At 43.6% G+C, this 18217-nt stretch overlaps 1 protein-coding gene and 1 pseudogene across 1 annotated transcript in view; both read right to left on the reverse strand.

Annotated features, from left to right (window-relative positions):
* Nucleotides 1-8990, reverse strand: part of LOC129866571 (urokinase plasminogen activator surface receptor-like) — a 31780-nt gene extending 22790 nt beyond the window's left edge. The window contains exon 1 of the mRNA XM_055939323.1: nucleotides 8869-8990. Coding sequence (XP_055795298.1) covers nucleotides 8869-8990 — 122 coding nt within the window. The remainder of the gene's footprint in view (nucleotides 1-8868) is intronic.
* A 1589-nt stretch (nucleotides 8991-10579) lies between these two features.
* Nucleotides 10580-14890, reverse strand: LOC129867519 (interferon-induced protein 44-like; annotated as a pseudogene).
* Between the last annotated feature and the right edge of the window lie 3327 nt (nucleotides 14891-18217).

An 18217-nucleotide genomic window follows, 5' to 3' on the forward strand; every position in this document is an offset into this window, starting at 1 on the left:
TGCAAGCCACATGTCCAGAATTAATACAGTTTTTATTCATGTATCAGACATCACACAGGTGTGTCAACTAAAATATATATCCCAGACAAGATTGAATAAGTAAACAAACTGAATGTAAGTCAGTGATTGCATCTGTAGCCATTTGTATGAATATGATTTGTCCCATTGTTACAAGTTTTTCTATTTATATTTCAAGGTAGCACGTTAGCACGTAGGGCACACGGATTGGTGTCACCTCCTTAGTAAGTATGTGTTACAACGGGGCTCAAATCAAAGTTTAATTGTCACGTGCGCCGAATCCATCTCGTTAGTCGGAAGGTGTTTCACTTGTGCTAGCCCAGGTGATATTTAAGAGTGGCTAGCCCAGTGCTTTAGTTGAGTTTGAGAGATTTTGGGAGACTACACTTCAACATTTTAAGTTTAAGTTTGGGTTTCCCCTGTTTGTTCTACTCCATGTTATTTTTTACTTTCAATGCTAAGTTGTGGGTATTTCTTTTAGTTTGTCTTTTTGTAGGCCAACCTAGTGCATCCATGGTGGGTGTCTTTTAGAACTCCTTACTAGTGGCTTTGACAACTTTCAGTGGGCACCCTGTTTTGTTTTGGATGTCAGTGATTTTCTTTGAAAGTTCTCTTTGTTGTGAGCGACATATTGAGTTTGTCTTGTGGGAGTGTAACAACATACAATACATGTTGAAAGAATGGCTGCAAGACAGACTGTTACTGTACTCCTAGGTAAAGCCCTTGCTTCCGATACCACAGAAGGCCACAGTATTGTCAGGCAGCTTGAAGATGGCACCATCCAGGCCCATGTCAGGGGTAGAATATGGGCCCTGGAAGATGTTTTTGATTGAATCGACCAGGAAGATCAAGTGTTGAATTTTGGCAATCAAATCAAAATTACATTTTATTAATCACATGCGCCGAATACAACAGGCAGACCTTACAGTGAAATGCTTACTTACGAGCCCCTAACCAAAAGTGCATTTTCAAAAGAATATGGATAAGAAAAAGAGATAAGTAACAAGTAATTAAAGATGGCAATATTGGGTGATTTGAAAAGCCATAGTCAATCAATCAATAATATAATAATTACTTTAGCAAAAATGTTTATTTTTCATTTACAATCTGTAGAAGCTATGAGAATAGAAAGGTTCAATACTTTTCTTAAGCATGACTGCACAGCAGAAAAATATATGGCAAATAGAAATCCAAAATGGATGATGTTGAGAGATAGATGGGAGGGGTTGAATGGAGCTGAAGGGTGGGACTAATAACAAGATAACCAATGTAAAACATACGGGGTCTGTAAAATGTATATAGGTTCAGAACTTTTGTGAAATAGCACAGTTACAAATAGAAATCAAACTGGACGGACATCAGAAATAGAGGAAGGAGTAAAAACAAACAAAATATAACTATTCTAAAATAGATTGTGTCTGTAAAATGTGTATAAGATATATAAACTGAAGGTAGAAGCCTAAGGGTTTATTGGTTTACTCCAATTGGGGGAAGGGTGGTAGAGTTTGTGGGGAATAATAAAGGTAAATTCTAAAAAAAAGTATGTATGTCTATATAGGTATGTGTATGTATATATGTGTATATGCATGCATGCGTGTATGTATATGGATATATATATTTACCCAAAAAATATATGGGGGATTGGAAATGATGCAGACAATTACATTGAAGGAAGCAACATTCTTTCTGCAATATTAAGCTGATCCGACCCTTAAAATGTAAAAAAATAAAATAATTAAAGAGCAGCAGTAAACAAATAACAATATATACAGGGGGGTGCCGGTACAGACTCAATGTGCGGGGGCACTGGTTAGTTGAGGTAGTATGTACATGTAGTTATTAAAGTGACCATCCATAGATGACAACAGAGAGTGGCAGTGGTGTGGAGATGGGAGGGGGAGGGGGGAAATGCAAAGCTGTTTAGAAGCCTCTTGGACCTAGACTTGGCGCTCCGGTACCGCTTGCCGTGCGGTAGCAGAGAGAACAGTCTATGACTAGGGTGGCTGGAGTCTTTGACAATTTTTAGGGCCTTCCTCTGACACCGGCTGGTATAGAGTTCCAGGATGGCAGGAAGCTTGGCCCCCCCCCTGTAGTGCCTTGCGGTCGGAGGCCGAGCAGTTGCCAGACCAGGCAGTGATGCAACTAGTTAGGATGCTCTCGATGGTGCAGTTGCAGAACCTTTTGAGGATCTGAGGACCCATGCCAAATCTTTTCAGTCTCCTGAGGAGGAATAGGTTTTGTCGTGCCCGCTTCACAACTGTCTTGGTGTGCTTGAACCATGTTAGTTTGTTGGGGATGTGGACACCAAGGAACTTGAAGCTCCCAACCTGCTCCACTACAACCCCGTCGATGAGAATGGTGGTGTGCTCGGTCCTCTTTTCCTGTCGTCCACAATCATCTCCTTTGTCTTGGTCACGTTGAGGGAGAGGTTGTTGTCCTGGCACCACACGGTCAGGTCTCTGACCTCCTCCCTATAGGCTGTCTCGTTGTCGGATGATCAGGCCTACCACTGTTGTATCACCGGCAAATTTGATGATGGTGTTGGAATCGTGCCTGGCCATGCAGTCATGAGTGAACAGGGAGTACAGGAGGGGGCTGAGCACGCACTGCTGAGGGGCCCCTGTGTTGAGGATCAGCGTGGCGGATGTGTTGTTACCTACCCTTTCCACCTGGGGGCGGCCCGTCAGGAAGTCCAGGATCCAGTTGCAGAGGGAGGTGTTTAGTCCCAAAGTCCTTATTGAGGAGGTTTGTGGGCACTATGGTGTTGAACGCTGAGCTGTAGTCAATGAATAGCATTCTCACATAGTTGTTCCTTTTGTCTAGGTGGGAAAGGGCACTGTGGAGTACAATAGAGATTGCATCATCTGTGGATCTGTTGGGGCGGTATGTAAATTGGAGTGGGTCTAGGGTTTCTGGGATGATGGTGTTGATGTGAGCCATGACCAGCCTTTCAAAGCACTTCATGGCTACAGACGTGAGTACTACGGGTCGGTAGTGATTTAGGCAGGTTGCCTATGGTGGTCTGCTTAAAACATGTTGGTATTACAGACTCAGACAGGGAGAGGTTGAAAATGTCAGTGAAGACACTTGCCAGTTGGTCAGCGCATGCTCACAGTACACGTCCTGGTAATCAGTCTGGCCCTGTGGCCTTGTGAATGTTGACCTGTCTAAAGGTCTTACTCACATCGGCTGCGGAGAGCTTGATCACACAATCTTCCAGTACAGCTGGTGCTCTCATGCATGTTTCAGTGTTATTTGCCTCGAAGCGAGCATAGAAGTAGTTGAGCTTTTCTGGTAGGCTCGTGTCACTGGGCAGCTCTCGACTGTGCTTCCCTTTGTAGTCTGTAATGGTTTGCAAGCCTTACCACATCCGACGAGCGTCAGAGCCGGTGTAGTATGACTTGATCTTAGTCCTGTATTTACACTTTGCCTGTTTGATGGTTTGTCGGAGGGCATAGCGGGATTTCTTATAAGCTTCCGGGTTAGAGTCCCGCTTCTTGAAAGCGGCAGTTCTAGCCTTTAGCTCAGTGCGGATGCTGCCTGTAATCCATGGCTTCTGGTTGGTGTATGTACGTACGGTCACTGTGGGGACGACTTCATTGATGCACTTATTGATGAAGCCAATGACAGATGTGGTGTACTCCTCAATGCCATTGGAGGAATCCCAGAACATATTCCAGTCTGTGCTAGCAAAACAGTCCTGTAGTTTAGCATCTGCATCATCTGACCACTTTTTTATTGATCTAGTCATTGGTGCTTCTGGCTTTAATTTTTGCTTGTAAGCAGGAATCAGGAGTATGGAATTATGGTCAGATTTTCCAAATGAAGGGCGAGGGAGAGCTTTGTATGCGTCTCTGTGTGTGGAGTATAGGTGGTCCAGAGTTATTTTCCCTCTGTTTGCACATTTAACATGTTGATAGAAATTTTGTAAAACTGTTAAGTTTCCCTGCATTAAAGTCCCCGGCTACTAGGAGCGCCGCCTCTGGCTGAGCGTTTTCTTGTTTGCTAATGGCGTAATACAGCTCATTCAATGCTATCTTAGTGCCAATCACTGACTGAGGTGGTATGTAAACAACTACGAAGAATACAGATGAGAACTCTCTCGGTAGGTAGTGTGGTCTACAGCTTAGCATGATATACTCTACCTCAGGTGAGCAATAGCTCGAGACTTCCTTAGATATCGTGTACGAGCTGTTGTTTACAAAAATAATATTCCGCCACCCCTTGTCTTACCAGACGCTGCTGTTCTATCCTGCCGGTACATCGTATAACCAGCCAGCTGTATGTTGATATTGTCGTCGTTCAGCCACGACTCCGTGAAGCATAAGATGTTACAGTTTTTAATGTCCCGTTGGTAGTTTAATCTTCCACGTAACTCATCAATTTTATTGCCCAAAGATTGTAGGTTTGCTAGCAGAATTGAGGTAAGTGGGGGTTTATTCGGTCGCCTTCGAATTCTCAGTAGGCAGCCCGCTCCCCGGCCCCTCTTTCTCCGCCTTCTCTTCACGTAGATCACGTGGGGGTTGGGGCCCATTCCTGAGGGAGCCGTATATCCTCCGCCTTGGGCTGGTCAGAGAGAAGAAAAAGGATTCTGCTAGTCCGAGGTGAGTAATCGCAGTCCTGATGTCTAGCACCCCCCTGTATATATATATATATTTTTACTGCTGCTCTTTAATTACTTGTTACTTTTATCTCTTATTCTTAACCGTATTTTTTGAAACTGCACTGTCGGTTAGGGGCTCGTAAGAAAGCATTACACTGTAAGCTCTACACCTGTTGTATTCGGCGCATGTGACTTGTGATTTGATTTGATAGAAGTTCTTTTCGGTCATAAGAGACGGTAGCGGCAACATTATGTACAAAATAAGTAAAGAAATAAGTTACAAACAACGCAAATACATTTAAAAAAACACAATCGGTTGGGGCACGTAAAACGTCTGCCTTCTGCTCCGGCGCCATCTTACATTTCACTGAACTGATCAATTAGCTCAGTTGGGCAGGGCTACGTTAAGTACATCAGGACATTCAATTGAACAGAAACTGTGCTGTACTGAACGATCATTTGAAAAATGGGGAGGGGTTGGGTTGTGGGCTCAAATGCACCGCTGCCCTTTAAATAAAGTCACTCATTGCTTCAAACCACACCCCGGCACACCCACCGAATGTAGCACACTTATCTCAGTCTGTTCAAGAACGTACAATAACATTTTGGTAAAACGTGTTCAGTACAAACCGTTCCGCAACACAGCAAACGTTCAATTGAACTGAACACACCCCTGGTGTGGTGCCTAGTTGAAGAAAATCCTTGCAGTGCCTGTGGTACTCCAGGAACAGGGTGGCCTACCCCTGCTCTTGGGTCCTTTGGTGAAACGACTGGTGTACTAGCTATTGGGCAACAGCTTTCTTCCAGGGCCCATATTCTTCCAGGGCCCATATAGTGTTGTAACTCATTGCAGACTTTGACTGTGTAAATCACCTCAATAGTCAGCCTATTGTGTGTATTGAACTTTCACATTGCAATGTACAGCCTTACCTATGGATCTTGGGTGTTCGGTCCATGAAATGGGATATCTGCCTACTCAGTGACACCAACAGAACACAAGTGTGAAGAGTTTACAAAAATATTAGTCGTAGCTTTTATTGCAGGACTTTGACACCACTGTGAAATGAGCCACGTTGACTCACCAGTCAACCTAACATGTGTATTGAGCATTCATATTGCAATGTACAGATCCTGGATCCATGAAATGGGGTATAATATGTGAACATTTCAGATATTCAAATAGCTAATGACTGACACATCAATAATTGAGAGTACCGTCTGCTGAACAACCTGGCTGCTGTACACCTGGGTGACGGGAGGTTTCCTGGTCCACGTGTGTTGGCAGTGCTATTTGATGCACACCTACAAAACAAATTTGTTTCACACACTCAACTGACAGAATTGACCACAGTTCCTATAACCATTAATTCCATTGCTAAAATGCTTCCTATTGTGCTCACCTTGTGTCACGCCCTGACTTTAGTTATATTTTCTTTCTTTATTATTTGGTTAGGTCAGGGTGTGAAAAGGGTGGTTTGTTTAGTTTTTGTATTGTCTAGGGTTTTTTGTCTTGGGTTTTTTGGTCATCTATGGGGATTTTGTATTGTCTAAGGGTATGTAGGTTTATGGTGGCCTGAATGGGTTCCCAATCAGAGACAGCTGTTTATCGTTGTCTCTGATTGGGGAGCCTATTTAGGTTGCCATTTTCCATGTTGGTTTTGTGGGTAGTTGTCCATGTTTAGTTGCCTGTGAGCACTACGTTGGCGGCACTGGTTGGTTGGTTGGTTGGTTGGTTGGTTGGTTGGTTGGTTGGTTGGTTGGTTGGTTGGTTGGTTGGTTGGTTGGTTGGTTGGTTGGTTGGTTGGTTGGTTGGTTGGTTGGTTGGTTGGTTGGTTGGTTGGTTGGTTGGTTGGTTGGTTGGTTGGTTGGTTGGTTGGTTGGTTGGTTGGTTGGTTGGTTGGTTGGTTGGTTGGTTGGTTGGTTGGTTGGATAAACAAGTATGTACGCTCAAAATGCCGTTACACCCAGGTCACTGATGTGTTTCTGAAGGTGTTTGGGGCTGGAGGTGCTGCGATTTGTTTTTCGCTGACTGGGGTGTATTTTCCCATGCTACAGACAGCTATATCAGTCCACTAATACAGGACTAGTAAAGGCCAAGTGTACGCACTACTTTTGTGTATTTTGTTAGTTTTTTTCTGATTGCTTAGGCACTATCTTTGAAATGTTTGCAAAACTCTACACACTAACCACAAAACCAGCAAAGCAAGCAATTCTTGCAAAACTCTTCAAACTCTTTTTAAAAAATGTTGTTTTTGATCCAATACAGTACACACAAACCATTATTTGAATAAGCACACGAAGCACCAACTACGCACTGATAGTATAGATGAAAAACACTTGTGGTGCTTTTTCTGTGTGCAGGGCATAGCAGTTTGCAATAAAGTTTTGTCAAACATGTAGTAATCACACATACACACAGGTATCCTAATGTGTATTCCGAACATACCACACTATCAATACAACTCATATTTTATCTTTTTTTTTCTCAATGTTCTAACGATCCTCAAATAACAAAAGCGCAGTAGAAGAAAACAGACATTTGTGCTAGAATAAAAATAACATAATTTTTTTGGGCTACATCTCGCCTTCTTTGTGGGTCTGGCCATAAGACTTCCTCCACATCACATGCAATGTTGTCTTGAGCTCGGCAGCGTGGAAAGTATTGCCTGGAGTGCCGTATCCAGGCCTGACCCCTGATCCATGTCTCCACAAGCCTCCTCTATTGCCTGTAGAAGGGGTATGCGTTGGTGGGGCTGGCGATCATACACCTTCCAACGCCATGCAGAGAAGAATTCTTCAATAGGATTCAAGAACGGAGAGTATGGGGGAAGATTGAGTGCGATGAAAAGTGGGTGACCAGCCCGGTGGAAACTAACATTGTCCCAGATGATAACGTACCTGGGCTGCTCTGGCCCCTGGTCATTGGGGATTAGTTTGTTGTGGAGGGTGTCCAGAAATGTGATAATGTGTGCAGTGTTGTATAGGCCTAGGATTGCATGATGGTGAAGGACGCCGTTTCGACTAATAGCTGCACACATTGTTATGTTGTCCCGGGACGTTGATGATGGCACGGTGTCCGATGATATTTCTGCCGCGGCCCCTTGTTTTTGCAAGATTGAAACCTGCCTCGTCCACAAATATTAACTCATGATGCACTGCATCTGCTTCTAGCTCCATATAATGTAGCACTTCCAGTACCAATGATAGGATAGTATAGCTTACCTGAACATATTCATATCTCAGTTGTTTTACACGGTCTGAGTTTCTTTCGAGGGGGACTCTGTACAGCTGCTTCATCCTAATTCTATTGCATTTCAGTAGACGAGACAGTGGAATATGGTGTTATCTCCCATTATGTGGTCCTGCAGTTCTCTGAGCCTGATGCAGTTATTTGCAATGACCATATTTACAATGTGGGTCTCCTGCTCTGGTGTGAACAGTCAAACTCTTCCACCAGATACTGGTTTTCTTGCAGTTGTGTAAAAACATTTGAATGGTTTTAGTGATAGATCCTTCTCATTATGAAAGTACAGTACATATTACTGTACCAGTAAGACTACAGCACTTACAGTTACTTACCGGTTCTCATTTCAAAATATCCGGATGATACCTGCAACAGTATGGCGGCTCAGATTTGGTTGAACCCATTGCCCAGCCTCCCTCATGCTCATCCCATGGTTGACAACATGGTCAACCACAGTCGCTCTGATTTCATCAGTTATTGTGTTCCTGACTCCTCTTCCCTGTCCTCTCCTTCTCCCCGTCCTACTTCACCTCTTCCTCCTCCTCCTCCTCGTCTACTTCTCACCCCTCTTACCCTCTGTTCAATATTAGCCTCCATTGTTGTCCAAACCAAATGTTTACCTGTGGCCTATTTATACTGCTCAAGCTCTGATTTGTAAGTGAACTCATTATCTAAAAGTGTTTTCACATGTGTCCATGTAGAAAGACAATTGGCGAAATAGTGTAGTAATGTAGAGACCAATGTTTACAGTTTTGCTAGAAGTGTGTTATTAAATTGCAAACTGAGTGTAAAGCAGTGAGTTGTGTTTACAGTTTTGCAAAAAGCGTGTTATAAAATTACAAACTGAGTGTAAAGCAGAGAAGGTGCATTCAGTTTGGCACACTTGGTAAATGCATTTTCTACAAGTCTTAATGGTTTCAGAGATAGTGCTTCAAGAATCACTGTTAGTCTTTAAGCAATCAGAAGAAAAAATATATATTCAGGGGGTGCTTCAGCAGCCTACTTCCCACGGCTATTGGTGTAGCTGGACACTTTAGAAGCATCCACCACAAAGACGACACAGTGGACCTTGTCTTTAAGGGACGGCTTCTTCACATAGCCCACAGGCTGTTCAAGACTGAACATTACCTTGATTATTCAAACCAACCAGCTGAAAGAGTTGGAATATTCTGTACTCATTAGAGACATTTGTATCAGGGGTGAGCAACTCCTGTCCTGTGAGGCTGCCTGCATGAGTATGTTCCAACCCAGCACTATCTCCCCTGAATCATATTAGTGGTCTAAATTGCAGACTGTGATTAGTTGAATCAGGTGTGTTAGAACTAAACTGGAACAAAAGCTGGCCCACACTGTGTTAGAGCAGACCTGGAACACACTGTGTGTTAGAGCAGACCTGGAACACGCTGTGTGTTAGAGCAGACCTGGAACACGCTGTGTGTTAGAGCAGACCTGGAACACGCTGTGTGTTAGAGCAGACCTGGAACACACTGTGTGTTAGAGCAGACCTGGAACACGCTGTGTGTTAGAGCAGACCTGGAACACACTGTGTGTTAGAGCAGACCTGGAACACACTGTGGCCCCTGTTGCTCCGCTCCTCGTTTGTGGCCTGTTGGAGGTAATTTTGCAGGGCTCTGGCAGTGCTCCTCCTTGCACAAAGGCGGAGGTAGCGGTCCTGCTGCTGGGTTGTTGCCCTCCTACGGCCTCCTCCACGTCTCCTGATGTACTGGCCTTTCTCCTGGTAGCGCCTCCATGCTCTGGACACTACGCTGACAGACACAGCAAACCTTCTTGCCACAGCTCGCATTGATGTGCCATCCTGGATGAGCTGCACTACCTGAGCCACTTGTGTGGGTTGTAGACTCCGTCTCATGCTACCACTAGAGTGAAAGCACCGCCAGCATTCAAAAGTGACCAAAACATCAGCCAGGAAGCATAGGAACTGAGAAGTGGTCTGTGGTCACCACCTGCAGAACCACTCCTTTATTGGGGGTGTCTTGCTAATTGCCTATAATTTCCACCTTTTGTCTATTCCATTTGCACAACAGCATGTGAAATGTATTGTCAATCAGTGTTGCTTCCTAAGTGGACAGTTTGATTTCACAGAAGTGTGATTGACTTGGAGTTACATTGTGTTGTTTAAGTGTTCCCTTTATTTTTTTGAGCAGTGTATATTGAATTCCTATTTTCATATAGGAGATACAAGTTATGTTTTGGGAGGGTATTGTTTGCATTTCAGTGATGGAGCTCTTGTCTTCCAGCAAAGTAATTTGCAAGAAGCGGTGAGGCCCCGAAATAAAATATTCTCTGGCTGTTTTGGAGACTCAGAGTGCTTGTTGTGTTCCTTCTCTCGGGTGAGGACAGTGAATTACACCGCATTACGCAGTAAGACATCTGTCACCTGTCTGGAAGGGACATGGTGTCTAAATGAAGTTAAGCTCCTCAGTTGTAATGCAAAATGTTACCATTGTTGCTATAGGCCACTAAACACTGGAAAGACGTGGCAGCAGAAAGTAGTTGACAGTTTGTATTTGAAAGTAAGCAGAGTAGTCGAGGAACAGGTCAGGACCAATATAAAAGGGAACAGGGAAACACTGCTAAAAAAAAACATGTTCAAACATGTTCATTCCATTGAATGTTACTGTTTCATAATTGATCAATGGTGATTTAAATGTACCATAGTGTCAACTAACACAATAAAAATGAGGACACAATACTATGATAATCAACAAAGGTAACTTTAAATGGGCAGCTTTTCCAACAGCAGCACATACTATTAACAACTTATTTTCAGTTTCATGGTGATATTCTGCCATCTAGTAGTTAAACTTCAAGCATTTGCAAGCCAAATGTGAAGGGAATCCAATATAAAAACAACATGATCTTGTACTAAGATTTACCTCTACTTGTTCTTCAGCTGGGGTATATTCTGAGGAACAGATTGCTATATGAGACTATCCAAGAACTGACTATGTAGGATCAACTAGTATAGAGTGGTGGTGTCTTTAAATCAAATGTATTTATATAGCCCTTCTTACATCAGCTGATATCTCAAAGTGGTGTACAGAAACCCAGCCTAAAACCCCAAACAGCAAGCAATGCAGGTGTAGAAGCAGTTTGATGCAAAGCAACCACTGAACATATGAAGAAAACCCAGGCCTTTCACCTATCCCATGTAATCCAAACAATCACAATGATGTAAACAACAACAGAATTAGCAACGCTAGTGAACTATCTTTCAATCTAGGCCTAAATACAGATTATTTCTAGCAATTGAATAAAATATTCAAGATGTAGGCTCAATGAGGCATGTTATGTTATTCTTATCATTCTGTAGTTTTGTGTAATGGATAACTAGTCATCATAATTATGATTACGTGAACACCATAGAACAAGATATACAGAATGAGGCAGAGAGAGGGCTAAACAAGGTGGCATAGACAGGCAATACCACCACCATGCTGGGTGATCTCCTCCACTTGGTCTAGTCGTGCTTCTCTTGGTCGTTGACGTCATCAAAGTAGTTGTCTGCGAAGCGGAGCATCTGGATCAGGGCGCTGAGGAGCAGGATGTCACAGCTCATGTCCAGCTCCAGCTCTTCACTGTAGTTCTTCACTGGGACAATGCAGGACATGGGTAGCCCCAGACGGCCACTCACCTCCTGGGCCTATGGGAGTCGAGACACACCAAGCATTACCAAACGTTCATGTGACTGTTCATGGTCATCTAATGCAGGGGGAGTGCAGAGCTCACCTTGGTCTTTATGTACTGGCTGTTGTACACGTTCCTCAAGTTGTCGGCCACACAGGGACAAGCCTCATCCACCTTGGTAAGAAGAACCAGCTGTGGGATGCCTGTGGAACAACAACCCTCCATTAGTGTCACTAACCAGGGATTGCGCTAGTAGAGTCTGTATAATCAAATCTTTAGCCCAGGTTTCTCTCGGACTGACTGACCTAGCAGGTTGACCCTCCTGCGAATGGCCACCAGTTTCTCCTCCAGTTTGGTGGACATAATGGAGACTTTGCAGGTGTCCATGACGTACACCACACAGTGGATCCTTTCATGCAGGTTCACTGACTGCCGGAATCCGTGGTCATCTGCTTGCAGAGGGACTGAGGGGTTGAACTGGGAAAGACGAGGGGTTTGGGTCACACTGAGGAGAATCAAAGTGTGTGTATGTATGTATGTATGTATGTATGTATGTATGTATGTATGTATGTATGTGTGTATGTATGTGTGGTGCCCCTCACCCGGTATCTGTCTGGCACATGGCCTTTCAGAATGCTGCTGATGTCGTCCACATCTAGCCCCGCCCCTGTGGCCTCCTCCATTCCCATCGTGTCACACAAAATGATTGCCAGCGGTTTGCCATCGCGTCCAGCCTTAACTGAGTAGGTGCGAAACTGTGAAATATAATTAATGCACCATCATTTTGTCCAGTGATGTAGTGGTAAAAAAAAATAACTTGGTAGGCAAACTCTAGCACCGGTTGCGACGGAAAAACTAATGCTGCCTATACATTCAAAAGGTGGGTAGACTGTTGAGCAAAAAAAAAGTAGGTAAACTATGTTTACCCTCCACTACACCACTGATTTTGTCCACATAAATATGATGACATTCATTCAAATTGTTGAAGCAGAGACAAAAAAAGAAGACCAGTTGTTTAACATGGTAGACCACATACCTGAGTGGTCAGACTGGTTCCAGAGCTGCCCGATATGGCCTGGCTGGTCACATGGCCTCGGAAGATGGAGTTGACAGAGTTGAAAAAGCTGGACTTTCCAGCGCCGACGGGGCCGATGAGTAGAACTCTAGCCTGACCCACAGAACTGATCATGGGCCTGTAGAGCTTAACAGACTCCATCAGCTCCATTCTCCTCCTGTGGAAAACAAGAACCTCAATTTAATATGCAAATGCTTTAATGTCCTGTACTCAATCTTATAACATTCAGTATATGTTGCCCATGTGAGAATCACATGATGCAATTGTAGTCAAAACATTAACATAGGCATTACTGCATCACAATTTTTTTTAATTATGGTCATTTCTGGAGCTTACTCAGCTTTCCAAAGAACTGTCCTCCATGGCTTTCCGATGATGTTACCACCTTCTGTTTTAAAAAAAAGATTATAATAACATGCACAATAAAAAATACACATTAAAGAGAGAAGAGAATTGATTCTACACTCACCTTCCACTTTATACACCTCACACTCAGTTAGGTTGAGGTTATTGCCATGCATTTCTGCGGCATTGAAGTTGTAGTGCTTTCCTGGAACACTGATCACTGTAGCTGTGTTAGCGTTCATAAACATCAAATCCTCCCCAAAGTAAGGGCCATTGTGTTGTGCATTTTGACCGCATATTGGGCATTTGTGACGGGATACCTGACAGGATTTCTACCAGTTAAACTGAACAAAAAGGCTTTGTCATCCTGTATGTACTGGCCTTGCTTGGCTACATCATGATCTTTACTTGTGTAGCCTCCAAAAACAAACCCTGTGGAGTTATATCCTACAGAGACTGTGGGACCTTGGTGGTCACATTTCTGGTGAAAGGCTGCTGCTGTGTAGCCATATATACTGGCCTTGAACAGCAGGCTGAGTTTGACGTTTCCCAGTAAGGAACACAGCTGTTTCTCCTGTTCCTGGGTCAGTTTGGGGTTCATGGTGGGGAACACGTTGGTCTCAGTAGAGGTAGTCTGAGGAAAAACACAAATGATTAGTGATGCACCGATATTTTCCTTGTCAAAAACCCGATACCGATAAGTTATTTAACATTTTAGCAGCCTTTTAAGCATTTTAGTACAGCTGAATACACACACGGACACAGCGGTCTAAGGCACTGCATCTCAGTGCAAGAGGTGTCACTAAGGTCCCTGGTTCGAATCCAAGCTGTATCACATCCGGCTGTGATTGGGAGTCCCATAGGGCGGAGCACAATTGGCCCAGCATCGTCTGGGTTTGGCCGGGGTAGGCCGTCATTGTAAATAAAAATGTGTTCTTAACTGACTTGCCTAGTTAAATAAAGGTTACACACACACACACACACACACCACACACACACACACACACTGACCAAAAAGTTATTGTTGGCATTTATGTACGTCCCCATTACCAGTAAAACATAATCAAAACCTATTTCTTTCACTTACTTGCTGTGCTGTTTCGTTGTTCAGTCGTTTTATTCTCAACCAGGATTTCATCATATATGTCAAGCAGTGAAGTTTCAGGTCTGTCTGTGCGTGGCCTCTCTTCCTCGGTGCGCACTGTCACTGTGTCCATTTCCATCTTGTCCATCAGTGTATGCAATATTTCACGTAAACCCTGTTTTTTGTCTGCATCGAAGTAGCGGTCCTTGTACATAGCATCGAACATGGTGGCAACACAGTAAAGAGAGAATGCCACCGAATCGCTTGTTCACAGCCTGTGTCGACAGTTTTGTTGAGCAGGCGTTTCAATGCCATGAGAGGGGATCACGTCTGCTGCAGGCGCAGTAGATGAGCTTATTTCTCGAGTCAGTTGTTCGAATGGAGCTAGCTAGTGTGTTCATGTTTCCAAGTTTCAAACATGTTCTCAAATGCCATTGAAAATTGCAGCAGCGGTATGACAACCAGCATATTCTTGAGCATGCAATATGACTTTCCTCATTAAGAAATCCTCGACGACCCACTGTGCTGTCAGACTCAGCATGCTCATGGAGCTGATATGCTGGTCCAGATGTCAGTCGTGAAGCTATTACTGTGTAACTCCGGTAGGGCAACATCTGAAAAATAGCGCACTTGGTAGTGTGTCGCGGTGCTCGACCAGTCGGCGAAAGCAAACATTACCCATGACAGAGAACGGTTGATTGTCAAGAGCAATGAATTCCATTATCTTGGCGTTAATGGATTTTGCTTCTTGAGTTGTCTCGCTGAAATTTTCTTACTCTTTCAAATGACTGCTTCATTTGTTGACTGCTCGATCCACCCAGCAGACATTGTGGGCTAGGTTAGGAATGCTGTGCTGCACATGTAGCGCAGCGTAAAATTACGTCATTACGTCATGTACATACGTTATATAAGTATGCACGTCAGCTTTGACATCGGTTTTGCACATGGGTGTTAAACTAGACATCGCTGGATATGGTCACCGATATATCGTGCATCCCTACAAATGAGATCAAATTCTGACATAAGACCCTAATGCTTCATCTGGAGTTTTATCAAATTTACCCAGCTAACAACAAACGTTCCCACAACTTTAGAGAATGCGCCAAATGTTTTCATAGTAACGTTCCAGTGACGTGCAAGGACGGTTTTCAACAGACCATTCCCTTAATGTCAACCAGAACTAACCCAGAACGTCATTCCCATATTAATGTTCTAGACATGTTTCATGGGAACTCTGTGTCCAGTTTTCTGAGGTTTAGTAGAACATTCAATCAACATCCCATAAACTTACATAGAACATGGTTGTCATGTTCTCAGAATAAAAGATATCAATGTTCTAGAACACGGGTATACAACTGGGGGCCGCAGCGGTACTGCAGGGAGTCCACTCAAGGACATTCAGAGACTTGTCACGAAGCTACTCCTGTGTTGTTTTGGCTGTGTGCTTAGGGTCATTGTCTTGTTAGAAGGTGAACCGTCGCCCCAATCTGAGGTTCTTAGCACTCTGGAGCAGGTTTTCATCAAGGATCTCTCTGTACATTGCTCCGTTCATCTTTGCCTTGATCCTGACTAGTCTCCCAGTCCCTGCAGCTGACAAACATCCCCACAGCATGATGCTGCCACCACCATGCTTCAACATAGGCATGGTGCCAGGTTTACTCCAGACGTGATGCTTGGCATTCAGGCAGAAAATAGTTCAATCTTGGTTTCTTCAGACCAGAGAATATTGTTTCTCATGGTCTGAGGGTCTTTAGGTGCCTTTTGCCTGATTGGTTGAGTTCCGCAGAGATGGTTGTCCTTCTGGAAGGTTCTCCCATCTCCACAGAGGAACTTTGTAGCTCTGTCAGAGTGACCATCGGGTTCTTGGTCACCTCCCTGACCAAGGCCCTTCTCCCTCGATTGTTCAGTTTGGGGAGGCGGCCAGCTCTAGGAAGAGTCTTGGTGGTTCCAAACTTCTTCCATTTAAGAATAATGATTTTGGTACCCTTCCCCAGATCTGTGCCTCAACACAATCCTGTCTCGGAGCTCTAGGGACAATTCCTTCGACCTCATAGCTTGGTTTTTCTCTGACATGCACTGACAACTGTGGGACCTTATTTAGACAGGTTTGTGCCTTTCCAAATCATGTCCAATCAACTGAATTTACATCAGGTGGACTCCAGTCAAGTTGTAGAAACATCAAGGATGATCAATGGAAACGGGATGCAACTGAGCTCAATTTCGAGTCTCATAGCAAAGGGTCTGAGTACTTACATACATAAGGTATTTCTGTTTAAAAAAGTGTTTAATCTGTTTTCACTTTGTCATTATGGGGTATTGTGTGTAGATTATTTAATACATTTTAGAATAAGGCTGTAACGTAACAAAATGTGGAAAAAGTCAAGGTCTGAATATTTTCCAAACGCACTGTATATATACTACATGACCTCCTCTCATTCCAACATCTCATTCCAAAATCATGGGCATTAACATGGAGTTGGTCCCCCCTTTGCTGCTATAACAGCCTCCACTCTTCTGGGAAGGCTTTCCAATAGATGTTGGAACATTGCTGCAGGGACTTGTTTCCATTCAGCCACAAGAGCATTAGTGAGGTTGGGCACTGATGTTGGGTGATTAGGTCTGGCTCGCAGTTGGCGTTACAATTCATCCCAAAGGTGTTCGATGGGGTAGAGGTCAGGGTTCTGTGCAGGCCAGTCAAGTTCTTCCACAACGATCTCAACAAACCATTTCTGTATGGACCTTGCTTTGTACACGGGGTATTGTCATGCTGAAACAGGAAAGGGCCTTCCCCAAACTGTTGCCACAAAGTTGGAAGCACAGAATCGTCCAGAATGTCATTGCGTTAAGTTTTCCCTTCACTGGTACTAAGGGGACTAGCCTGAACCATGAAAAACAGCCCCAGGCCATTTCTCCTCCTCCACCAAACTTTACAGTTAGCACTATGCATTCCACTCCAGAGAATGCGTTTCCATTGTTCCAGAGTCCAATGGCGACGAGCTGTACACCACTCCAGCCGACACTTGGCATTGCACATGGTGATCTTAAGCTTGTGTGCGGCTGCTTGGCCATGGAAACCCAATTCAAGGAACTTCCGACTAACAGTTTCATGTGTTGTTTGGAACTCAGTAGTGAGTGTTGCAACTGAGGACAGAAGGTTTTTACGCGCTTTAGCGGTCCCGTTATGTGAGCTTGTGTGGCTCATCAGTAAGGCCATTCTACTGCCAATGTTTGTCTATGGAGATTGCATGGCTGTGTGCTCGATTTTATACACCTGTCAGCAACGGGTGTAGCTGAAATAGCTGAATCCATTAATCCACATACTTTTGTACATATAGTGTATTTCCAACCCTTTTCCATAAAACGTATTAACACGCAAGAACTGATGCGCATCCAGAAATAACAGCAACAAAGCACTGGAAAACCACTTCAGGCACACTAGAGTGAATTAGATACATTCACTCAGAGGTGGTTTAAACTGCATTCTAATGTCAACTTTACTTATGAAAAATCGTATCAAGTCAAAGTTTTATCATGCTCAGTTCTTGGGTCTCGAGCGCTGTGCGAGTAAATTTGAAATAGAAGTTATGGAACTCCCTTGCGTGCTTCTGTTATGGGAAAAAGTCCACAATGAAACTGACATGATACATTTGCATCTGTTGGCCATCAAGTAGCCTATTAATTTATATGCCATCGTAGGCTACCATTTGATACAATACATATGTTGAAAGACATTTCACTGGAGTCCTTGCAAATCAATTTGTGCCACTTGTGTAGCCTTCCTAAAAAATGGCAAACATATTGAATAAATAGCCTATAACTTCTATTGTTTTAGCCTTGTGTTATTATGCAATGATTAACAGCCATGTTTAGTTCATTAAATTGGAAGTTATCAATTGTAATCATGGTCACAGCTCTATCGCAATTGCCACTCAGCTGTTAGAATGCATTCGATTTAGGTAACAGTCAATGAGATTTAGCTACAGGTAATAAAACAAACACTGGCTGTTGATGACAAGCATATATTCAGTTCATATCCATATTATGAAAATTTGATTCAGTGATATGGAATTACGACCCTATTCAGAACAAGAACTTCTTACTCGAAATCACATCGCTATATTCATGTTGAATAAATGAGTCTGTCAATTTGAACTAAGTAAGCTGCTAAATCGTTCAGCTTGCCGACATCTTGCCTTGGCT

The sequence above is a fragment of the Salvelinus fontinalis genome, chromosome 12 (assembly GCF_029448725.1).
Source record: "Salvelinus fontinalis isolate EN_2023a chromosome 12, ASM2944872v1, whole genome shotgun sequence".
Classification (NCBI taxonomy): Eukaryota; Metazoa; Chordata; class Actinopteri; order Salmoniformes; family Salmonidae; genus Salvelinus; species Salvelinus fontinalis.